Here is a 23,790-nt window from a genome sequence, read left to right on the forward strand (position 1 = left end):
AAGAGAAAATGAAAGAGGGTGAGTATGAAAGAGAGTATGACAGAGAGAAAGAAGGGGGGTGAGGGGGGCCTCTACAGCTGCACTTTCAATCGCACAAGCACTGATTATCCCTTTCACACACACACAGGCACGCACGCACACACACACACACACACACCCCAGAACCACAGAGGAACTGAAACATACAAAAAGAAAGTGAGGCCAAAAAAGGCAGAATAAGTAGATGTCTATAGCGTCCAGTCAAAGGAACTGTGAGACAGACAGCCAGACATACAGAGCGGTGAGACAAACAGAGAGACAGAGCACACTCCCGACATACAGAACATGTTGACATGCAAACAGAATACTTAAACAGATAGATGAATAGTCTGCGACCAGCTATACTGAGACAGACAGAGTGATAAACAATATACACAGACAGACAACCAAAAAGCTATGTTTTTACCATCAGAAGTTTTTTATTTTCTGTTTTTGACATAAAACAAATATGGGAAGCACGTGTTATCATCATAACTACAACAAAAAAAACAATGGTTGGGAAAAAACATACGAAGGCAAAATAAACTAGTAAAACTAAACTGATCTAATGTAGGACACAGAGCAGACAATTTCTGCAGGGCAGAAAACTTGAACTCTCAAGTGCTTTGAGAGAGAGAGGGAGAGGGGGTAAGAGGGAACAGCAGGGAGGGTGAGAGGGAAGAGGAGGAGAGAAAGGGAAGAGGAAAGAGACAACAGACATGGAGGGACGAGGTTATCCATCTGACATAGTTCCTCCTGGTCCTCGGGAGGTTCAGTTGATTTATACACCAGTTTCTGCTATACTTCAACACCAGCCTGGTACCAAAACTTCACAACAGTGAAACATAACACAATCTATTTGGCTGTCAGGCTACTTCTGTATGTCCCTGTGCAGATATATCCAATAAATTATGGATAAACCAATTACAATCACTGATATAAGTCATCATTGTTCATTTCTCAGGTTCCTGCTGTATGGTCACTCACAACAGCAGGAACCAGGATTGCCAAAATACATTGTATATACGGACTGGTCAATGTAACGCTATCATGATCACCATCATAATCTCTTGTTTCAATGGATGTATAGACAGTAGTGTACACAGTCAGTGCAACTCCATTGAAACATCAGTACAGCAGCAAGACAGTTTAAAAAGTCAGTAGAAAAAAGAACTACACATTGTAACAGGGTTAATATATACAAGGAAACGGCCACTACTACGGCGGCCTGTTTTGGTATGGAGATCGTACCGTGGATCCTAAAGAGTGAAAACACATTTTCCTCCTCCCACTTCATCCCCATTTTAAAATTCAAAATGTGAATTTCATTCATATGTTTGACTAGAACTAGCTGCTCTCTAAAACATACATCCCTGCTCATCTATTCAATTGCGATCCAACACAGATAACGACACTGGTTGCCGTTACACTACAAGACAATTCTGTGACATCATGTGGTCAATAAGGCCTCGTTGTGTTCTTTGAGATAGTGATATCGTAACCATGCCGACTGAATTAAAACGTCACAACAATCTAGCCTTCTACCATAGACAAAATAGACCCAACTGACTAGTACCAAAACTACACAGAATTAAAATCAATCATTCTAGAATCAATTCTAATTATATGAAGAAAATACATTCCCTTGTCAGGGCCTTAGAAAAAACTGACTGGTGCCATTAAGCAGCCAATCATGTCTTTTTACTTGTCCACAGGTTTCTCTGCTTCCTTCCCAGATGCAGCAGTGATTGGCTGATTCTCTAAGGTAACACGTTTCTCAGGAGCTTTGGCCAATCGTTACTTTTCATCCTCCTTTCCATTTGCTGAGACCGAACTCGGATCCTCCGTAGTTTCATTGTCATTGGTCAGGGTGGCGGGAGGAGGGGTCTCGGTGGGAACGTTGGTCAACACAGGGTGTGTCTTCATGTGTCCCTGTTGATGGAAACAGAACATAACTTTAATTAGAATATATTTGCTAACATAACACAAACAAACACAGTAAAACATAAGAAATAGAGCGATTTGCACCATACTATTTTAATTTTCCAACCTCAAGAATCAAAAGTTAGCTTCTGTCAAGTGTTCTGTATATCCATAAGAACATATGGTACTAATACATTCTATCCTTATCTTGTGCTTTTCAGACCTTTAATCCACTGCGACTGGCGTATGCCTTCCCACACAGGGTGCAGGAGTAGGGTTTGGAGGGCGTTAAGGCTGGGGTGGCTAGCTGGGAGGCCTCTGGTTCCTCTGGAGCCCTGTCACTCTCCTCTGTGGAGCTAGGGGTCTGCTCCTCTCTCTCAGGCCCCTCGACCGATGAGGTTTCTCCGGATGCTGTGCTCTCACTTGCCCCTTCAAGTGGGTCTGTCTCCCCTTCCGGACTGGGCTCCGGTGGGGTGATACTGGGGGACTGGGCTGGCTCTGAAGCTGCTTCAGGGCTGGCAGGAGGGGTGAGCGTGGGTGAAGGGTTGAGGGTGGCAGGGGATTTTGGGGTGGAATCAGATTCAGGACTGCAGATGAGTCCATCTGGCGAGTTCGTCTGGTTCACTGTGGTTGAGCCAGAGCCATTGATGAGCCCTCCTGACCTACTACCATCAGTATCCAAAGCTGGTCTAAAGACACAGAGGGCAAGAGGGATGTTTTCCTCCTCCTCTTCCTCACCATTCCCCACTGAGGCTGGCAAGGAGCTGGTCAAGGATGTCTTGGGTAGACTAATTGGGCTGGTGTTCGAAAGGTCAGCTGGGGAGTCTTGCAAGTCTTCCAGATAGGCTGCAGATGGGCCGGAGTCTGACTCAGATCTTTCCCCCAGGAGCACGGGGTCTTCTGGGGAGGGATTATGGGTCAGAGGTGGGCTAATGCTGTCCGTGGAGGGCGAGGGTTCACACTCCCCCTCTATAGGTGGGCTCGGGTCAGCTGCCTGGGATTGCTTGGTAGCCGGACCTCCGAAGTCTAAGCTGCTGACCAGCGAGTCAGGGTTAGAGATGGAGCTGGTCATTTTTAAAGCCAGGGGGTGCAGGCCTTGGAGGCTGGAGGGTTTGGATGGAGAGGCTGTGGTCATTTGGCCCAGATCTTCTTGGGTCATATCTGTACCTTCCTCCCCCTCTCCCCCTGGGGGTATCTGGCCCCCCAGGTGCATGCGGATGTGGTGCTGCAGCACCAGGGCATTGGTGAACTTGCGCGGGCACAGCGGGCAGGAGTTCTGGGTGCGGACGTTGGGCGGGCGTGCACGGTGGGTGGCGAGGTGGGCCCTCAGGCTTCCTTTAGTGGAGAAGGAGCGTCCACACAGTTTACAGGGGAAGGGGCGTTCGCCCAGGTGGGTGGCCTGGTGGAGACTCAGGGCCCTGGGGCAGGAGAGCACCCGCAGGCACACCCCACACTGGTTAGGGGCCAGGGCGGGATTGTTGGATACAGGGAGACCCTGTCCCCGGCTGCTCACCATGGCCTCAGTGTTTGGGTTGGGGCCAAGGCCCAGGGCTGCCATCATCTCCCTGCGGTAGGCGCTGGAGCTTGTGGTCAGGTCGTGGCCGTGGGTTTCCCCGTTTGAGGAGCCGTCTGCTGGGCCGCAGGAGGAAAACTGGCCCCCACCCTGGGGCTGCTTCTCCAACTTCTGGACCAGTCGCTGCAACTTGGAGGTGTCAGAGGTTTGAGTGAAGGAGGTGGTGGAGGAGGAGGACGGGGAGGACGTGGGGAGTTTAGGATAGGGAGGGAAGGGAAGCTGAGTGTGGGGGGGAGGTGAGGTGGGAGGTAGAGGGGTGGGTCCCCGGGGGACGGAGGAGGGCGAGGTGGTGGGGCGAGGGTCCTCCGGGGAAAAGGATTTTGGGGAAGTGGGCCAGCTGGGAGTAGGGGGAGCCTGGGTGGAGGGCGGAGTGTGGAGGGGTGTTCTCATCAAACCTCTGCTGCTTCGCCCCTTTGAACTGGCTTCCCATGGAGGATGAGGATGATGGCGGTAACACACTACCTGAGGCGCTGCCTGCTGCAGCAGAGGCCCTGTTCAGCTGTAAAAGGGAGTGAGCCGTGGACAACAGTGCCATATCCATACTGGGTGGCATAGGTATAGAGGAGGGGGGAGGGGCGAGGAGATGCCCCGGAAAGGAAACCGAGCGCCATTCCCTCCGTCATTCCTTTCACGCCTCCGAACGGCGGCTCCTCGTCTTCTGCCCGGCGCTTCCTACGTCTCTGGCCGGTGTTGGCAGCGACGGGAGCAGGGCTGGGCTGCTCCAGAGCCGGGGGGAGAAGCGAGAGCGACAGCTCAGGGTTCTGCTCGCGGTGACGCAGGAAGTGGGCCTTGAGGTTCCCGCGGGTGGTAAAGCGACTGAGACAGACGGGACAATGGTAGGGCCTCTCACCCGTGTGGGAGCGCAGGTGGATCTGTAGCGAGGAATCACTGCTCAAGACCTTCCCACAGAACTTACAGGCATGCTGGGGACGTCCTGCTGAGGACAAGGACCCCAGGGAGGAGCTGGACTGCAGCAGGTGGTCCTGGGAGTGGCTGGAGGTGGGGAGGGGCGGCGTGGGGAAGCTGACCCCGTTGCTGTGGCCAAAGGTGGAGGTGTTGGAGGATTTCTCATGGAGATAGTGCGGGGGGGAGACCCAGGGACAGAGGATGCATGGAAGAGACTATCGAGGAGCTCCAAGTGGTGGAGGAAGAGGATGAGGGTGAGGTAGAGGAGTTTGGGGCTCTGCTCCCATTAGTGTGAGATGAGAGGCTGGGCTTGGACACAGTGAGCTGGGGGAGGAGGGAGGGGAGGCCGGCCAGGAGAGGGGAGGCTGAGGATTTGACAGGGGCAGAGCAGGGATGATGTGGGGGGGAGGGGGATCCTGCTGTAGGTATTTGGTTCTTCTCTCCACTACCTGCCTGGGAGGTGTCTTGGGTATAGATGGCCCCTCCTAGCCGGAGGACATGCCTACAGATCTCCTCAGTCATCTGCATCTGGTGGATCTGCCTCTGCTGCAGCACCCTCAGCTCCTCCAGGAGCACAGCCAGGGTCGGTGGCACCTGGATCTGGCCTAGCCCTGGCACCAGGGGGGCTGGAGCCATTCTGATGCCCAGGACTGGTGCTCTCCCGGCGGGGAGGGAGGCTAGACGAGGAGGAGGACAAGGAGGAGGTAGTGATGGTGGCAGAGCTGCCCATCTGTGGTGAGGTCATAGTGGCATGGGAGTGGGCCTGATGGGAGAGGGGGTGGCCCGATGTCTGATTGAGGTTGAGTGGCAGGGATTGGGTCTGGGAGGATAAAGAGGGGTGAGGGAAGTCTGGAGAGAGGGATGAGTGGGTGTTGGGAAGAGAGGTGGTGTAGGGGGCGATGTGGCTGGGCCAGTGGGGGGGCGGAGAGCTTTCGCTGGGGAGGGAGGGCGCGTGGAGACCCCCGGGGGATGGCCGCGGGGCCAGGGGGGGCTGTTGGCCTTCGAGCGAGGTGGGGGAGGACGAGGAGGACCCAGATGAGGTCAGTTCTGAGCCCAGAGACATGGACGGTGACTTTGCTGACAGCTGGTCATCTATGGACAGAGAGAGAAACAGAAGGATTAGGACTGGTACCTTTTCATCCCTTTATTCAACCAAATGAAAAGTTCAGTTTCATGATCAAATTGTTGATGTTAAGTCCTCATAAGAACCATGAAAGACAGGGTGCGAGCCTCATTCTTTATGGAAGTGAAGTGGGAGCTCAAAGTAAGTCCTAAAGTCCTAACTTTGAACTGTAATCATCGATTACAACAATTGCTAATGTTTCCATATTAAATTCAAGCTTAAAGCTTCAGTCTTCTCATGTAAAGCAATGCATTAGCAAATATTGATATAGTAGTCTACAAACATGCCGAGAGTCACAGTCTTGCCCCTTACATTATCTTGTCTTCTGTGCACTCTATTTCTTTCCTGAGGAAATAGGAAAACTCTCCAAACATCTTCTGACAACACAAACCACCTTGTTGCTATGGCAACACGTTTAAAAGGACAATGGCCATAGCCAAGAAAACCCATAACCCCTTCTAACCCGCCCCTCACTCCAGCAGTTCACGTCTTTCATCTCCCTATTCACCCTTCCCCCCTGACGTCACATCAGGGGTCAGAGGTCGGGACACGCTAAGAGATCTGGGCACTGTCCAGAGGCTTGTGATTGGTCTGCTCCTCAGATCTTTAGAGCTCTGGGGTCAAATTCTTTCAGAATCTTGAGCACAGAGTGAGAAAGAGAGAGAAACAAAAGAAGAGGGGGGGGTGGACAATGGAAAGACAAACTAACTATTCCCTCCTAGAGGGATAGTGATGGTATTAATGACTGTACTACTGCTGCCAAATAGCCCACCTTGGTTCTTTTTGCATAATTAAAAGTGTTCAAAACCAGTCCCTTGGAAACAAGTTCCTCGCTGTGGAAATGTACCTGCAGAAGTTCTAAGTACGAAGTCATTCGTATTTTTAAGGTGAGTTTGTGCAGCAAATGCAATTAAATTGAAGGTACATGCACTCTGCATTTTACCCCCTTTGAATTTTACACACTGAGCACCCCCCAACTGGGTAGGTGTATACAGTCAATAGAATTGGGGGTAGAGAGGGAAGCATTCAGCAGTGAGCATTCAGGGGGGGGGGCAAGGAGGAAATGAAACATGAGGGAGAAAAGCATGGAGAGAAGAAGAGAACGCGGAGAGAGATTAATCTTTACCAAAAAGACCCCTCCTCCACCCACGGATCCAGCCTCATTGTTGGTGGATAAGGAGACTTTCCTCTAAGTAATGAAAGACCTCCAGTAGTCATTCTGAACAGACTGCTAGTTTCCTGGAGGACTAAGCATCACAGGAAAATGGCCACAGATGGATGTTACCATCCAGATCACAGGGACAAGTTGGAGCTCATACCTGGAGCTCTACCCTACTGGGGCCCATTGCAGAGCTAAAGCAGACTGAGCAATCCACCAAACTCTCATTTATTGCAAGAGGCAATGGCTTTTTGTAAATATAAAATATGCAAACATAAAACACAGACATACACAGATCAAGTTATGATGATTGATCACCTGAGTAAAACGACTTTCTAGATGTGAAAGGAAATATGTGAGGAGGAATTGACATATATAAATAAAGTGCATCTATATTCAAATAAACAACCTGTAACTTTAGGGATTTTAAATCATGTTTCTCCACCTTATCTAACGTTACCTTATTAAACCCGATTGATCACCAGTATAGTTGTAAATTACAACCTGTAACTTTAGGGATTTTAAATCATGTTTCTCCACCTTATCTAACGTTACCTTATTAAACCCGATTGATCACCAGTATAGTTGTAAATTACAACCTGTAACTTTAGTTGTTGCTCCATTCATTCATAGAACTATAGGGAATATCATAGGAATAAAAACATACGCATGCCTTAGAATACCCATAATAAACTTTTCTCACCGTGCGATAGTAACCGCGTGCCCCCCGGGTCCGAGTTAACGAGCTGCTGGGGTCGTTTCTGCTTCCGGCGTGACATGATTCACGAGGAGACGGAAAGAAAGGGGGCATCAGCCGATTAAACAGCACTGGCCACTTTAACCACTTGTAGGCTTCGAGTGCCAGAATCGGTCAAAACTCCAATTTCAGGAAAATGTGAATGTCCAGTCTGTATCTAGATGACGTTATCGAATGTTTAACCCTTGCACGTAAGAAAACAAAGAGAGGTAGAAATAGAAATCCGTATCAACGCACCGTGTCATATGAGGCTGCCGTTAGTGCGTGTGGCTGTTTTTCTAAAATCGTCTCTCGCTCTCCAAACTTGCCCAATTTGTGGCGCCCCCACCCCCGCTCCCTTGCATACACATAGCCTACGCAGGCACACATAATAACATGCACACACACACATACAATCTCTTCGTGCTCCTCACTGCTATTTGCATTTCAATGGCGCGGAACACCGACTCCCTGGTTTTCCCTTTTCTCTCTGTATTCCCTTCACGCCATCACTAAACTCTCAATCAAATATCATCATAAGGGTGTTCAAATCCACATGAATAAATCAAATATATGACTTTACTTGTTGCATGCTGTTTGAACCTATTCAACTACAATTTATTGACGAACTTTGAAATGTTGCCTAGTTTCATGGACCATTATTTTGGCACAACATTTGGAGGAATTAAGTGATAGCAAATGTTTGTACTAGCCTTTGTAAACAAGTTAATAAATAACCAAATCAGAATCCTTATCAAACACACGAAATACTGATTCTATTTGTGGTAGCTAAAGTATACTAGTTTACTCTGCAAGTGGTCAAGAGACTGGGAAATAATAATAGCCTTATCATTGCAATATAGGTGATCATTATGTGCTAATTATTCACGGAGAGGGCAAGAGGGATCATATAGGCCAACCGTTGCAGAATGAATGAGCACATTTGCACACAGATTTACATATGGCTAATTATCAACAAAGAGGTGGTGTGAGACTGTTGAAGCAGCTCTATCCATTCCGCATCAGAACATGCATGTGTTCCATTCCATGTCACTCTACACACTGACCACCCCCCTTCTACCAGTGTCCTGGTGCGCAGGCAGAGCTTTATTTAAAAGGCAAAGAATAGATGGGAATCTACGACAATGGCGCACTGGACACAGTTGAGTGAGCACCTCTTCTCGCTCACTATGAACCCCCGGATCCAGTGCTGCTCCAGCACAATGCCCTCTTTCACCCCCCGCCTTTACTCCTGTACCACGTGGAGGAGGGATAAAAAAAAGAGAGAGAGAGAGAGAAAAGGGACCCTTTTTAAGTAGGTGTCTCGCATACATGTCCCACTCAATACATGGTGGACAGGAATGAACAGCAAAAGGCTGGTTAAATGGAACCAAAATAATTCACCTCACCTCATTTGTTCACATCGTATATAGACTTGTTTCTACTGTATTATTGACTGTATGTTTGTTTTACTCCATGTGTAACTCTGTGTCGTTGTATGTGTCGAACTGCTTTGCTTTATCTTGGCCAGGTCGCAATTGTAAATGAGAACTTGTTCTCAACTTGTCTACCTAGTTAAATAAAGGTGAAATAAATACAAATACAAATAGCATGGTAAATACAATGATTGTACAAAGATGCGTGAGGATTAAACCAATGACAAGTAAATAAAAAGCATAGCATCAACCTGTATAAAAATAATAATAAAGTATTTCAAACATGAATAGGCAAAACGTTACCAAAACTTTCACTAGTAAAAATGGATGCCCTTTCAAATCACATGTTATTTGTCACATGCACCGAATAAAACAGGTGTAAACCTTACAATAATACAATGCTTACTACAAGCCCTTTACAAACAATGCATTATTTTACCAACAACACAGAACTCAATAAAACGTGTAATTATCCTTCCTTGTTATTATTAAGGAATATATTTTACTTTAGTTTAGACTACATAAGTCAACGAGTAATACCTATTTTATTACGTCTATAATTAAGGACTTATTTGATTTGTCCCTTGACATTTCTAGCAAGCCAATCAGAATTTTCATTCGAGCCCGCTTCAAAGACATGTACTGTAGCTAGCTATTAAACCTTTAGCATCAAAACATTCCTCAAACGTCCTACTTTTGCCCAATTAAACAGGCAAGCTTGTCGAACCCATTGAGTATCGTAGACAGCTACATTTTTATAGAGTTGTAGCTAGCCACTAATTCCAGAAAGAAATGTTAGAACTAACGTTACAGGTATTTGTAGTAGCAGTATGACAGTTAGCTAGCATGCTAGTATGCTAAGGATGGCAGAGGTTGGATGTTGCATACCTTGTATTGAGACGCGTTACATCATCAACCTCTGTGTGTGAAGTGAGTGTCTGTGAAGTTTCACCAAGTTGTTCTTGTCCCCGACAGCCATGTCTATGTGCGACGACACTCTGCTCTGCAACTACCCAAAGTGTCGGGCGAAGCTGTGTGGGTTCGCCTGGGTCACAGCTTGCTCTCACGCCTTCTGTGACCAACATGGATCCGGAGAGTTCAGCCGCTCCCCGGCAATATGCCCGGCCTGCTCCTCTGCACTCTCAGGAAAGCTGGACATCGTGCGCACTGAGCTGTCGCCATCTGAGGAGTACAAGGCCATGGTGTTGGCGGGACTGAGGCCAGAGACAGTGCTGGACATAAGCGCCCGTGCCCTGGCTTTCTGGACTTACCAGGTATGTCAGTGTGTTGGCTATGACATTCACAGTATGTAATTACTCCATAGTTTATCTCAGGCCTGGTCCAGGAGACCCTCCGGGTATGCAGGCTTTTGTTCCAGCCTGGTACTAACACACTTGATTCTACTGATCAAACCAAGCCTGCACACCCTGTGGGTCCCCAGGACAAGGGATGAAGGGCACAATTCAAGAAATGGGAGTGTCAAATCTATCTTATACCATCACCTTCTCATGGTGTGTGTGCTTGTGTCCGACATGCGTGTGCATGTGTGTGTGTTTCAGGTGCACCAGGAGCGTATGTTCCAGGAGTACAGTCTGTCCCGGGCCGAGGGTCAGGTGAAACAGATGGAGAAGGTGCTGACCCAGCAGAACCAGAGCAGAGAGCTGGAGCTCAATGCCATGAGAGGGGAGGTCACCTCACTGAAGAAGGTACCACCTTTACGTCACATCAGACCCTGGAGTGGGCAAGCTTAGTCTCCTATTGGGTGCCGGCTTTTGCTCCATTTGCTCACTAACACCTGATTCAACTCATCACAATTAGTGCTGCTCGGCCAGAACAAATGCCTTGCACCCAGCAACCCACTGTGGCCCTTCACCACTCGAAATGAATGCTCAGCCCTAACCATAACCCAATCACTTTTATTTAGCCTTATTATATACTCTACCTCGTTATCGCCCTCCATCTCCTTGGTATCCCTTTCTCGTCTCTTTCAGGTGATGGAGGAGTACAAGAGGAAGTACAGTGAGGTGTCAGAGCGTCTGATGGAGAGGAACAGACAGTACCAGAAGCTACAGGGGCTCTATGACTCGCTGAGGCTACGCAACATGGTGGTGGGGGACAGAGAGGCACCACGCCAGCCAGGACCCCCGGAGTTCAACACAGGTTAGAGAGGGAGTAGGGTCTGAATCCTGATTAGAGACGCATCTTGGAGTTCTGTCTGTGTAAAATAATGTGTATATGTCATTAGGAATTTGCTTGAAAGTTTGAGTTCAGCTTGCTTGTCTCAACTCAGGACTTCTCCATAGGATTGGTTAAAAACAAGGATTGGTTAAAAACAAAACGTATAAAAGAGGCGTAGAGAATACCAGGTCTGGAGATTCAACCCCCTGCCTGTTTCCAGGGGTGGTCAGGCAGCCCTCTCCCCGAGGGAGTCCTCACTTCCTGGGCATGGGCCCTGAGGGGGACAGCCGCCTTTTCTCCTCCCTGGAGCCTGATGCTGGAGCCAAGACCTTCTTCCAGTTCAGCTCTCCTGCCAGAGACAGGAGCCGGGCCTTACTCAAGAAATACTGAGACTAGAATTCCAATTCTAGAACAGGATTAGAATGAATAGAATAATTGTATGTCTGACTGAGGCAACGCTGGTTGGGTACCTGGCTGCTGGATCAATGACAGCATTATCATAGTGTAGACTGTCAGGTTATCTAAGGATGTTTTGATATTCATATTGTAGTTGCCTTTTTCTTACCCGAAGTTACTGTATCTTGACAAAATGCTCTGATACAACATTTATTTTTGCATTGCACTTATTTTGTTAATAAAATTCAGCACAACCATTGTAAGAAAGGTGTATGTTATTCTACTAAAATGTTATTTTTCACTGAAAGGTTTGATTACCTTCCAGTGCATGCATGTGAAATCATGTCCACATTGGAGAAAGACACAATATTTGGGGAATGGGGATGTTTGTTTTAATGTCTTGAACACATAAGCCTGACACCATTGTCATCGCAATGAATTATCATATTGTAGGCAGTCATTCAGAAAATCCCCCAGCCTCCCTCCCACAAAATACAAAAAAAAAGAAGAAATATTTATAAATATGTACAAACAGTGTATTCCTAAAGACTAACATAACAAGGATCTACTATTTACAAAACTCACACATGAAAACATTTTGAGAAAAAAAAACAGGCACTCGCTCATCATGCTTCTTTCCTCCGCCGCCCTCCTCCTCCTCTCATTCACTCTGGGGCTTGTAACTGACAGAGGCTGCAGTCTGAGCCTGGACATTCTGTCTCTTGCCATTGACGATGAGGAGTAGGGGAGAGTCCACTCGTATACTGCGGAAGTCAAACGTCTGCAGGAGGCACAGGGGAGAAGAGAGAATAGATCAGAGAATCAGAAATGTTGCGAGTATCAATAATTGCGTTTGTTAATGTAACACCATATCTAATACAGAGAGGATTTGCATGTTTGGACAGTGCAATCACAGTTTGTATTCTAGTCAGATGCTTTGTGTATGTTTATAGCACAAGTACTGCATGTTGTTGTAGAGACTGACCTGTTTTCACAATGTTATAACATTCCTATCACAAGTTGTGTGCAGTGGTCCATGTTAGCTGGAGAGAGAGACTGACCTGGTCCTTGTGGGCTACACTGTGGCGTTTGACCTGGGGCTCTGGGATGACCACTGAGTCGCCAATCAGAACACCCCAACTGTCTGCCGTGTTATAAACCATGATCACGCAGCAGGTCTCCTCACTGTCCACCATGCCAAACGTACTGGGAGAGAGACAGAGACAGTCACATTACTGTCTATCCACCATAGAGAATGTACAGTAAGAGGACAACTCATCATAAAACTTCATGTTCAACCAAGGGAATGCACTGTATGGTATGGAGAAAAACATTCAGAATTAAGCAAAAGGACACAAAATGCTATCATTATTTAAATGCATAAAGAAACATGTATGCAAACAGATACACAAAGTGCACAGCAGGTCCCACATTACAGATAGAATGCTATCACTAGAAGGTAGACTCACAAGGCCATGCGTCCCTCGGAGGCCAGGCTGAACACCACCTTGCCCAGGGCAGCCACCCCAGTGTTGTGGCCGTGTGTCAAGGCAGACAGGTTGCGGGGCTCCAGGCTCCCAACGCGGCCTGCGGGAGAGCGGAACTGAGGGGAGGAGCACGGCCCCAGGGCCGACGTGCTGAGGTTGGAGAGCATTGTCCGCAGGCGCCGGGCCTTCACCTTCCCCTGTAGGGGTGAAAGAGTAGCAGACTAACAAGTGAGAAAGAATAGTACTCTGCCACCACCTACTGGTGATTTATAACACAATTTCCTTTGCATCGGTGAATGGTAATAAGAAATGCGTTTGTATTTATTTATTGAGTTTATATCCTAGACAGATCCCATGAACTGCTGATAAATGTAGTTTGGAGACTGATGTGCCCTGTGCAGTTTATCTATGAGAATGTGGGTGGTTCTCCTGTCCTACCTTGTTCTCTGTGAGTGCTGTGAGTTTCTCCAGGTATTCCATCAGCTGCCTCTCCCTCTCTGGAGGCTCCTCCCATGCGGGGTCCAGTGCCGCAGCCCGGCTGTACCCCCCCAGTGCAGACCCAAACATCTCCTCATACTGGAACAGCTGAAGGAGGGGACACAATCATGCATTTTTCTGATGTAATTCATGTCTCACATGCCGAGTGTAACAATCATATCAGAATATGTAAACAATGTGTTACCGTGGCTCTGTTGAAGTGTAGATCAGGGTTGGCGGTTTCTGTTCGGTCCACTTTCTCCTGAGAGAGAGAACAGAGAGGAAAGGAATTATATAGTGTTGCTGAACAACGATTATTGCCCGAGAATTAAATCGACTTGCCCATACTGTCCAGTCAGGCTTTTGTAAAAAAACAACCCAGTTTGGTGTGCGTGTGTGGACATAATAACTCACAGCCTGTGCATAGGCACTCAGAGCCTGTTGAGACATCTGTGGATTCTGTCCGCAAGTGAAGAACAGGGAGATGTAGGCATTTCCTAGGATGTCTGTCAAAAAAATGCCAATAACTCAATGTTCCACTCATATTCAGCACTATAAGACATTCTTCTCATACCAGTCATTTACATAAACTGCTGATCTTTTATCCTCTCTTTTGAGAACATGAATTACAGCCAAAATCATTTCCCACCATGCTTAGACCCATCCACATCTCCAACATATGTAACTGTACCCATACTCCACCCCAGTAACCCCATGTGAAATGTGAATATCTGCTATGAGACTACCCATCATACTCACACCAGGAGGTGCCGTCGGTGACGTCCAGCTGTACAGCCTGCCTGGCCATGTCCACACTCTCCAGGACCCTCTTCCCCTGCTCATCAACGCCCGGTAGCTGCCTCAGCACCATGGACAGACTGCGCAGAGACACCTTGTTCTTTTTCTGGGAGGGAGGGAGAAAATATATGTGATGAGGATAATCCAGGTAAAACCAGGAAATCCACAGCCTGTGTGGTGCAGCACAATTATGCCAGATTTGGAATGGGTTCCAATCCGGCACACTGCCCTTTGACTCTTCCTCTATATAGTGCCCATCTTTCCATCACTGTACTCTCTCTTCAATAAAGCAAAACAAATATTGCCCAACTCCTTAAAAAAATATTATAAATGGATATTGGTTTGGGGGTAGGTCAATGTAAATGATTTAGGAATAGAGGATAAAAGAGACGTGTGAACAAAAGATGTGAAGTTAAAAAGAAAGAGAGACAAAGAAAGGTGGAAACAATGGGAGAGGAAGAGCCATGGCTTGGAAGGCTGATAGAAACAGCTGTTGTTTGTGTAGGACTAAGGCTATAACCAGTGTGGCACACTTTACATGCATTCTATTCATGTTATCCTCTCAGCAAGGCTCTACTGAATACTTTGTTCTCAACACAATAACAGTACCACGACACTGACATCGCTCTCTCCAGTTAACCTTAAGAGCTGTGCGATTCCTGCAGTCTAAATTAAACAACGCGCAGCTACGCAAATAAAATGTATAACTACTGTATTGTTGCTAACCTGCTGCAGGGCTCCAGTGAAACAAGTCTTGGCGGTGGTCAGGTCTCCTTTCTTCCAGTACTGCTCCCCCAGGACATTCCAGCCCTCCACCAGCCCAGGTTCCAGCTTCACAGCCCTGGACAGGCACTCCTCGGCGGTGGTGCTAAACTCTGGTGCCACCCCCAGGCAGCGGCCCCGCAGCAGCAGGAACTCAGTGCTGTGCTTATACGACTCTGGAGAAGACAGAGAGATTGTGCTGTAGTCAATTGAATTATATTGTGTTTGAAGATGTAACCCCACATATTAGATATCAAATGGAGGCAAAGCTCAACTCAGTCAACACTGTGCTTATGTAACCTCGTCCCCAGGCTCAATTGCTACTGTATGAGAGAGCTGGCTGGTGGACGACAACAGCGCTTATAAGACTAGATGAGATGGCTGGACACAAATAGTCTTAGTTATGTAAGTCATTAATGAATAGATAATGCATAAAGATACCCCTCTCCAGTCAGGCAAGTGTGAGTACTGAATAGTGCAGTAAAATATATGTGTAGCTAAATATTGAAATGCCAAATGGATACAAAGCTATCATGCAAAATGTCAGTATATTATTTTTTTACATGTGTAGTTACTAAATGAGAGCACACCTTCCTTTTCTGTTCTGTCATCTCACCTTCTTTCTCCCTAAGCTTCGTTAGAGTCTTCTCCATCTCCTGTGTCACGTCACTCTGTTTCCTCCCTGCATCCTCCACACTGTGAGTCTCAAAGTAATGATCCCGAAAATGATACAACTCATCCACTAGTTCCTGACCCAGAAACAGAGATGGAAACTGGTATTGATACCAGAGAAAGAAACTAGATGCATGATTAGAGGCAGATGATGCAAGAATATGATTTTGCAATGTGTTGCTGAATTAGGACTGGACTGCAAATGTACTTGATGAGGCTAGGATCTTTGCATGAGTGGGTGCATGCATGCTCATTGGCAATGAGGGATCCATTACATTACACATGAGTTATTGGAAGAAGTCGTCTTCTGTAAGAGTGAGTTTTATTAAGAGCCCCAACGAACATCAACATGCATGTAGGGTTTTGAAAGCAAAGGACCGTATCAGTGAGAAAGTTTTCATTGATACACACCTTTATAGGGTTAGTGTTCCCACAGATCGGATATCCATGTTACAGTAGACAGACAGAAGACAGAGGGACAACCTGTGCTAATTAGCTATTTGGCATGCCCCCGAACACCTGTGTAATGGAAGAAGGCCGCCAGAAATGTGTTGTCACTGAAAAATACTGTCGGCTACAACTGTGATAAAGCCGGTTAAAACATCGATATGAAAGTAAAAGGGCTTTATGTTTCTAACACTGTATCACAATTTAGAATCGATTCACGTTAAGATTGAGTATTTGGTTGCTTTATCTGCCAGATGCAGTATCAATATAAGGTCCTGACCTTGGACCTTAAGAAGTAACGATAGGCTCTTTAAAAAAATACACCTTGGTCTATGAGGTATGATGACGCAGCAAGTTTAGCTAGCTAACTTATTTGGCTGCATCATGGCTAGCTGTCTAACGTTAGCAAATGGAGAGAGATTGTAACTAAGAACGATGCACACCATCCAAAGTTAGCTAGCTAACGTTAACTAGCTAACTGAGGAGCTTGATGCATAAACATATAGAGAAAAATGACGGCTCGGCAGATTTAGAGACAACCAACTCGGGATAGCTAAAAACCAACCACAAACAGATTTTGGTAGATTAATGACCGTCGGTGTCAGTTGTTATAGTAACGAATCTGGAGGAGAGCGAACTAGCTACCATCAAATGGAAGATGTTATCTGTCTAACTTTAGACAAGACCTTCATTAAAATAGTCAAAACCTCATGACAATATATTACATGTAGGGATTATAGCATTATCTTTTGCAATACCTTTAAAATTTGTAGGTCATCTTTCTCAGCCGCAGGATCACCATCCTTATCCACTTCCGCCATCTTTCCCTGGTGGATGTTGGAAGAATTCAAGAAAACTCAATTGAAAACACAGCACCTGCTGGCCTAGAGGGGTCAGCAGTAGGAGAATATTACCATATTCGTTGCTAAACAACTCTTATTTAGTGAATGTACTAACTCGAAGTTTGTATTATTATTATTTATTTTACCCCAGACTGCTAACTAATGAACTATCTAAAATTTGATAGTTGTTGAACAATAGACATTAAAACAAGCATTTCGCCGGAAGTGTCCCCTTTCGAACCGGAAATGTGTCCGTTTCCAAAACACATCCGTCTTCCGCTCATTTTAACAAATCTATTTATTTTAAATAGCCACGACCTAACATAACCTAAACATATTATTTCAACTACTTCTGCGAGGTGAAAAATCCTACTTACAATAAAATCGTATGATTTAAAAAAAAGTGACCTGTTAGATGTTCCTCCAACAAGAGGGAACAATTCATGTATTGTTGTTGCGGTGTCCATACATAGCTATTGGTCCACCTTATCCCGCTAAACTAAACGAGCCTGTACACTTGATAGCGGTAAATCGCCGCGTGCCGCTTAGGTCGCCCATTTCGCTTGTGGGCGTGCTGGCAGCAATTTCAATTGTGCGTCAAAAATTCAGCATTGCAAGTTTGTATGAAGGTCTGGTTATTAAATGGGTACATAGTTCAATAGTAATATCCTCTAAAATGCTCTGGTGACAAACACACTTTGCTGCCCAGTTGTCCACATGGCTGGGAGAACATATTCAACTAAGTCAATATGTTACATTTCAAAAATGTTTTAAAAAAACGATGTATTATTAGCTAATTAGCTACAGTGCAGGGTAACTCAAATGAGCTGCTAAATGAGCTAGCTAGCTAACAACAGTTGAAGTTTACATACACCTTAGCCAAATACATTTAAACTCAGTTTTTTACAATTCCTGACATTTAATTGTAAAAATTCCCTGTCTTAGGTCAGTTAGGATGACCTTATTTATTTTAAGAATGTGAAATGTCAGTAATAGTAGAGTGATTTATTTAAGTTTTTATTTCTTTCATCACATTCCAAGTGGGTCAGAAGTTAATATACACTCAATTATCATTTGGTAACATTGCCTTTAAATTGTTTAACATGGGTCAAACGTTTTGGGTAGCCTTCCACAAGCTTCCCACAATAAGTTGTGTGAATTTTGGCCCATTCCTCCTGACAGAGCTGGTGTAACGGAGTCAGGTTTGTAGGCCTCCTTGCTCGCGCACACTTTTTCAACTCTGTCCACAAATTTTCTATAGGATTGTGGTCAGGGCTTTGTGATGGCCACTCCAATACCTTGACTTTGTCCTCAAGCGATTTTGCCACAGCTTTGGAAGTATGCTTGGGGTCATTGTCCATTTGGAAGACCCATTTACGACCAAGCTTTAACTTCCTGACTGATATCTTGAGATGTTGCCTCAATATATCCACATCATTTTCCTTCCTCATGATGCCATCTATTTTGTGAAGTGCACCAGTCCCTCCCGCGGCAAAGCACCCTCACAACATGATGCTGCCACCCCTGTGCTTCATGGTTGGGATGGTGTTCTTCGGCTTGCAAGCCTCCCCCTTTTTCCTCCAAACATAACGATGGTCATTATGGCCAAACATTTGTATTTTTTTCAGACCAGAGGACATTTCTACAAAAAGTACAATCTTTGTCTATGTGCAGTTGCAAACCATAGTCTGGCTTTTTTTAAGGGCGGATTTGGAGCAGTGGCTTCTTCCTTGCTGAGCGGCCTTTCAGGTTATGTCGATATAGGACTTGATTTACTGTGGATATAGATACTTTTGTACCTGTTCCTCCAGCATCTTCACAAGGTCTTTTGCTGATGTTCTGGGATTGATTTGCACATTTCGCACCAAAGTACATTTCATCTTTAGGAGAAAGAATGTGTTTCCTTCTGGAGCAGTAGGACGGCCGCGTGGTCCTATGGTGTTTATAATTGCATATTATTGTTTGTACAGATGAATGTGGTACCTTCAGGCATTTGGAAATTGCTCCCAATGATGAACCAGACTTGTGGAGGTCTACATTTTATTCCCGAGGTCTTCTGATTTCTTTTGATTTTCCCATGATGTCAAGCAAAGAGGCACTGAGTTTGAAGGTAGGCCTTGAAATGAATCCACCGGTACACCTCCAATTGCCTCAAATTATGTCAATTAGCCTATCAGAAGCTTCTAAAGTCATGACATCATTTTCTACAATTTTCCAAGCTGTTTAAAGGCACAGTCAACTTACTGTATGTAAACTTCTGACCCACTGGAATTGTGATACATGTCATGCATAAAGTAGATGTCCTAACTGACTTGCCAACACTATAGTTTGAGAACAAGACATTTGTGGAGTGGTTGAAAAACAAGTTTTAATGACTCAAACCTAAGTGTATGTAAACTTCCGACTTCAACTGTATCTAGCCAACTTCACATACTGTATAGATAACTAGCTAAGTGAATGAAATATCACCATCTACCTAACTTCATATTGGGTGATATATTGGGTCATGGGTGCACCTCAGCCACGCTCAAGGTCCTAAACGATATCTTATCCGCCATCGATTAGAAACAATACTGTGCAGCCATGTTCATTGACCTTGCCAAGGCTTTCGACTCTGTCAATCACCACATCCTCATCGGCAGACTCGGTAGCCTTGGTTTCTCAAATAATTGCCTCGCCTGGTTCACCAACTACTTCTTTGATAGAGTTTGTCAAATCGGAGGACCTGTTGTCTGGGCCTCTGGCAGTCTCCATGGGGGTGCCACAGGGTTCAATTCTTGGACCAACTCTCTTCTCTGTATACATCAATGATGTCGCTCTTGCTGCTGGTGAGTCTCTGATCCACCTCTACGCAGACGACACCATTCTGTATACTTCTGGCCCTTCTTTGGACACTGTGTTAACAACCCTCCAGACAAGCTTCAATGCCATTACATCTCTCCTTCTGTGGCCTCCAATTGCTTTTAAATACAAGTAAAACTAAATGCATGCTCTTCAACCGATCGCTGCCTGCACCTGCCCGCCCGTCCAACATCACTACTCTGGATGGTTATGACTTAGAATATGTGGACAACTACAAATACCTAGGTGTCTGGTTAGACTGTAAACTCTCCTTCCAGACTCACATCAAACATCTCCAATCCAAAGTTAAATCTAGAATTGGCTTCCTATTTCGCAACAAAGCATCCTTCACTCATGCTGCCAAACATACCATCCTACCGATCCTTGACTTCGGTGATGTCATTTACAAAATAGCCTCCAATACCCTACTCAATAAATTGGATGCAGTCTATCACAGTGCCATCCGTTTTGACACCAAAGCCCCATATACTACCCACCACTGCGACCTGTACGCTCTCGTTGGCTGGCCCTCGCTTCATACTCGTCGCCAAACCCACTGGCTCCAGGTCATCTACAAGACCCTGCTAGGTAAAGTCCCCCCTTATCTCAGCTCGCTGGTCACCATAGCAGCACCCACCTGTAGCACGCGCTCCAGCAGGTATATCTCTCTGGTCACCCCCAAAACCAATTCTTCCTTTGGCCGCCTCTCCTTCCAGTTCTCTGCTGCCAATTACTGGAACGAACTACAAAAATCTCTGAAACTGGAAACACTTATCTCCCTCACTAGCTTTAAGCACCAGCTGTCAGAGCAGCTCACAGCTCACCCCAGGAAGAGGCTGAAGTAGAGGAGAGACTCCTGGGATATCTGTCTGACCTGAGCCTCTCACTGCCTACTGATTCATCTGACCATCACTGATGAGCTCGACAGTGTAAGGTGTGACCAAGGTCTACTATATTTGCATAGACAAGTACAGAACAACAATAGAAAGTACACCGAGTGTATAAAACATTAGGAACACCTTCCTAGTATTGAGTTGCACCCCACCTTTTGCACTCAGAACTCCCTCAATTTGTCAGGGCATGAACTCTACAAGGTGTCGAAAGTGTTCCACAGGGATGCTGGCCCATGTTGACTCTAATGCTTCCCACAGTTGTGTCAAGTTGGCTGGATGTCCTTTGGGTGGTGGACCATATCTTGATACACACAGGAAACTGTGGCGTGTGAGCAACCCATGTCTCAAGGCTTAAAAATCCTTCTTAAACCTGTCTCTCCATCTACACTGATTTAACAAGTGACATCAGTAAGGGATCATAGCTTTCACCTGGTCAGTCTGTCATGGAGAAAGCAGGTGTTCCTAATGTTTTGTTCACTCGATGTATATGTGTTACATGCTGTTGCTAATTTGAATGAAGACTGGATAAGAGTAATCGCTATGAGCCACTTTGCCATCACTGCATCACATTAACATTCCATTTCCTATCCTTTCCCTTTCTTTGCCTTCCTCTCTCTTATCCCTGTCTTTTATATTATTCCTCCAGTCTTAAGCGCCCATCACCCATGGCTGCATCCAGAGTCTGCTGCTCAAGTTCTATGTCCCGGAGCTCTTCGAAGTAAGTCAGCCGTCTATGGGCACCTCTTCCTCCACGCTAGGCATCTCCGTGGACCACACACAACTCTGGGCCATGATTGGGGGTGGGGCCTTAGCTCAGAGAACGGGGCCCAAGTGAAAAGCAGAGGACCAAGTCCACCATAAATGTCCAAAAGGCTCCTCCGCTGCTCTTCAGAGCCCACCCTCCCCTCTGCCCACTTCCTCATCACACTGGCACCGGCTTCCTCCTTCCAGCTAGTCGGCCCTCTGATTGGAAGGCTGGCCGAGAAATGGGTGGGGCAGAAACAGGGTAGGACCAGTAAGGGGCAGACGCCTCACCTGGACATGGAGATTGAGAGCCTGCTGAACCAGCAATCCACCAAGAAGCAGCAGAGCGAGAAGGTACAGTAGAACCCGGAAGAGGTAAGGGAAATAGATGGAACCCAAGTGTGTGTTATAGATGAGCAGAGTGATCCTGGAGCTGCTGAACACCAGCACAGCTAAAGAACAGTCCATTGTTGAGGAGTTCCGGTCGCGCTCAGGTCGAGGAGTTCTTTGGCCATGGGACCAGAAAGGAGTGTATGCGGTCCAGATTCACACCCCAGGCTTGCACCAAGTAGCATTTCCTTTCAGTACAGCATTTCCGATCAGTGCACCTACACAGTCTTAGAAATACTCTCCAAAATATGTATTGTTCTTGATTAATCAAGAAATCCCTTTTTTTTTACCTCGTCTTTTATTCTATACTTCATTTTTATCATCCCCTCCACAAAAAGATTGTTGTGCTGGTTGAATCTCTAAGCGCTCTCTCCCTTCTCATTGGAGCTCTCTCTATTCAATCACTTATGTGTCTTATGATTGGCTGATCTATCTTTTTTGTTGTTGTCCTACCCTATTGACTAAGCCCAAGTCTTCTCTCCCCTCTCTGACGCATCACCAACAAGCATACAGACGAGAGTCTTGAAGACTGCTCTTTACTCAGCACCTGTTTCCACATGGACACCTGTAAATACAGTATGTGCACTAGGGGATCGACAGCCTCCAGAGGCAGAGGGGGGTCTGATGGGTTCCCAAGATTGGGACATGGAGGTGGGACTATACCAGGGGGAAGAAGACGGCAACGTGAGGAAACTGTTCCCCTCTCAGGTGAGAGAAGAGGAGGAATAGAGGGAAGGGAAAAGGGGAGGCTTATGAAAAGGAAGGAAGGAGAGACTGGTGGGGGGGTATTTTGGTACATGTCTCTACAGGTTTCGATTTTCTACATTCATATACTTTTAAACCCCAAAGGGGGACATTAGGAAAATGTCTGTCTACATAGTTATGTTCGCTACCTCCAAAAGTAGTCAGATGTGGTTCTTAGGCAGTCTGATGCTGCAGTTCGATCCAGCCTGATCCGGTTTTGTCCCACATCACAGTGGATCTGTTGTGGCATCCGTGTCCTGGAAAAGTTATCTGTGGTGATGGCCGACCCTCCCTGTGACATCCACATGGGGCTGCCCTATGGAACTCTGACGGACATCAAGATAAGGAAGCTCCACACCCCCTTCCTCCAGGACGACGGCCTCCTTTTCCTCTGGGTGACAGGCAGGTACCTCCACTACCTCCACCAATCAGATATGAGTGGAATAGTGTGTTACTAATCGACCAATCAGCTGCCAGGAGAGCAGTACATGCTAATGAACATGCACTACAGCAGAAAGGGTCTGACAGAGCGGTTTAATGATAGAAGCCTTAAACTCCTGATTTTGGATGATGTTGATTGGTGCTTTGATTGACATCTTTCACTTAGAATTTACAATAGACTGTTTTAATCTCCATGTTTCTCCCTAGCTCTTTTCTTTAGGGCTCTGGCGTTGTGTGTAGAATGTGTTTCTTTTGGGGTGAGTCTCTTTATTCATCAAACTTTGTGACAGTTGACTTACTTACTGGCCCAATCTGACTGTGGGTCTTCCCCTTGCTTTCTCTAGTAGCGATGAGCGTGTTGATGAGATCATTTGGTTGAAGACCAACCAGTTACAGCGATTTTGATATGTATTGTGATATGTTGTGCGGCATCATACCTCTTATCTGAGTCTGGGCTCAGCTTTGGGCAGTTTGGTGCAGTCAGTTGTGTGTATTTACTGTTATTATGGTGTGTGTGTGTACACAAGTGCATTGATGTGTGTGTTTCTCCTCAGGTTGGTGTGACTGAAAGCCCCCAGGGATTCAAGAGGGCTGGACTGTGATGTCATTGTGGCCAAGGTCAGGGGTCAAACACAATGAATCCATTTGATGTGACATTCCAATCCCAAGAGAGCCCTGATTTGTTTTAACTCAACCCTCTCCTATATCTCCCTCTTTGTCTCTACCTCTCTCTTTCTCTTATCTTAGGTGCATTCCATCAACCACAAGCCAAATGAGATCTGTGGGATGATTGATACTTTCACC

The 23,790-nt window shown here is 46.2% G+C and overlaps 3 protein-coding genes and 1 pseudogene across 3 annotated transcripts; 2 read left to right on the top strand and 2 right to left on the bottom strand.

The window, feature by feature from the left end:
* Nucleotides 1-444: 444 nt before the first annotated feature.
* LOC124014297 (sal-like protein 3) lies at nucleotides 445-3,914 on the bottom strand. The gene is made up of 2 exons (XM_046329124.1): nucleotides 2,165-3,914; nucleotides 445-1,950 (listed from the first exon to the last, which is right to left on the bottom strand). The coding sequence occupies exons 1-2, from the start codon at nucleotides 3,902-3,904 to the stop codon at nucleotides 1,816-1,818; spliced, it is 1,875 nt and encodes a 624-aa protein (XP_046185080.1). The 5' UTR covers nucleotides 3,905-3,914; the 3' UTR covers nucleotides 445-1,815.
* A 5,575-nt stretch (nucleotides 3,915-9,489) lies between these two features.
* On the top strand, nucleotides 9,490-11,705 carry LOC124014119 (E3 ubiquitin-protein ligase CCNB1IP1). The gene is made up of 5 exons (XM_046328838.1): nucleotides 9,490-9,586; nucleotides 9,850-10,148; nucleotides 10,434-10,580; nucleotides 10,866-11,034; nucleotides 11,273-11,705. Exons 2-5 carry the CDS (start codon nucleotides 9,852-9,854, stop codon nucleotides 11,440-11,442), a joined length of 783 nt encoding a protein of 260 aa, XP_046184794.1. The 5' UTR covers nucleotides 9,490-9,586; nucleotides 9,850-9,851; the 3' UTR covers nucleotides 11,443-11,705.
* Nucleotides 11,706-11,733: 28 nt separating this feature from the next.
* Nucleotides 11,734-17,168, bottom strand: LOC124014118 (tetratricopeptide repeat protein 5-like). The gene is made up of 10 exons (XM_046328837.1): nucleotides 16,850-17,168; nucleotides 15,589-15,721; nucleotides 14,937-15,148; nucleotides 14,172-14,316; nucleotides 13,827-13,918; nucleotides 13,618-13,674; nucleotides 13,374-13,520; nucleotides 12,918-13,132; nucleotides 12,510-12,654; nucleotides 11,734-12,229 (listed from the first exon to the last, which is right to left on the bottom strand). Exons 1-10 carry the CDS (start codon nucleotides 16,910-16,912, stop codon nucleotides 12,110-12,112), a joined length of 1,329 nt encoding a protein of 442 aa, XP_046184793.1. The 5' UTR covers nucleotides 16,913-17,168; the 3' UTR covers nucleotides 11,734-12,109.
* Nucleotides 17,169-19,439: 2,271 nt separating this feature from the next.
* LOC124013839 lies at nucleotides 19,440-23,572 on the top strand (annotated as a pseudogene).
* Nucleotides 23,573-23,790: the final 218 nt, after the last annotated feature.

The sequence above is a fragment of the Oncorhynchus gorbuscha genome, linkage group LG25 (assembly GCF_021184085.1).
Source record: "Oncorhynchus gorbuscha isolate QuinsamMale2020 ecotype Even-year linkage group LG25, OgorEven_v1.0, whole genome shotgun sequence".
Taxonomy (NCBI): domain Eukaryota; kingdom Metazoa; phylum Chordata; class Actinopteri; order Salmoniformes; family Salmonidae; genus Oncorhynchus; species Oncorhynchus gorbuscha.

Excerpts from the sequence above, each read along its gene's own strand:
- LOC124014297 (XM_046329124.1), bottom strand. The coding sequence starts at position 3,904 with ATGAGAACACCCCTCCACACTCCGCCCTCCACCCAGGCTCCCCCTACT. Across the intron at positions 1,951-2,164 it reads CCAGTCGCAGTGGATTAAAG|GGACACATGAAGACACACCC; the intron begins GTCTGAAAAGCA and ends TTCCATCAACAG.
- LOC124014119 (XM_046328838.1), top strand. The coding sequence starts at position 9,852 with ATGTCTATGTGCGACGACACTCTGCTCTGCAACTACCCAAAGTGTCGG. Across the intron at positions 10,149-10,433 it reads TGGCTTTCTGGACTTACCAG|GTGCACCAGGAGCGTATGTT; the intron begins GTATGTCAGTGT and ends TGTGTGTTTCAG. Across the intron at positions 11,035-11,272 it reads ACCCCCGGAGTTCAACACAG|GGGTGGTCAGGCAGCCCTCT; the intron begins GTTAGAGAGGGA and ends GCCTGTTTCCAG.
- LOC124014118 (XM_046328837.1), bottom strand. The coding sequence starts at position 16,912 with ATGGCGGAAGTGGATAAGGATGGTGATCCTGCGGCTGAGAAAGATGAC. Across the intron at positions 15,149-15,588 it reads GAAGCTTAGGGAGAAAGAAG|AGTCGTATAAGCACAGCACT; the intron begins GTGAGATGACAG and ends TGTCTTCTCCAG. Across the intron at positions 13,521-13,617 it reads TACACTTCAACAGAGCCACG|CTGTTCCAGTATGAGGAGAT; the intron begins GTAACACATTGT and ends CCCCTCCTTCAG.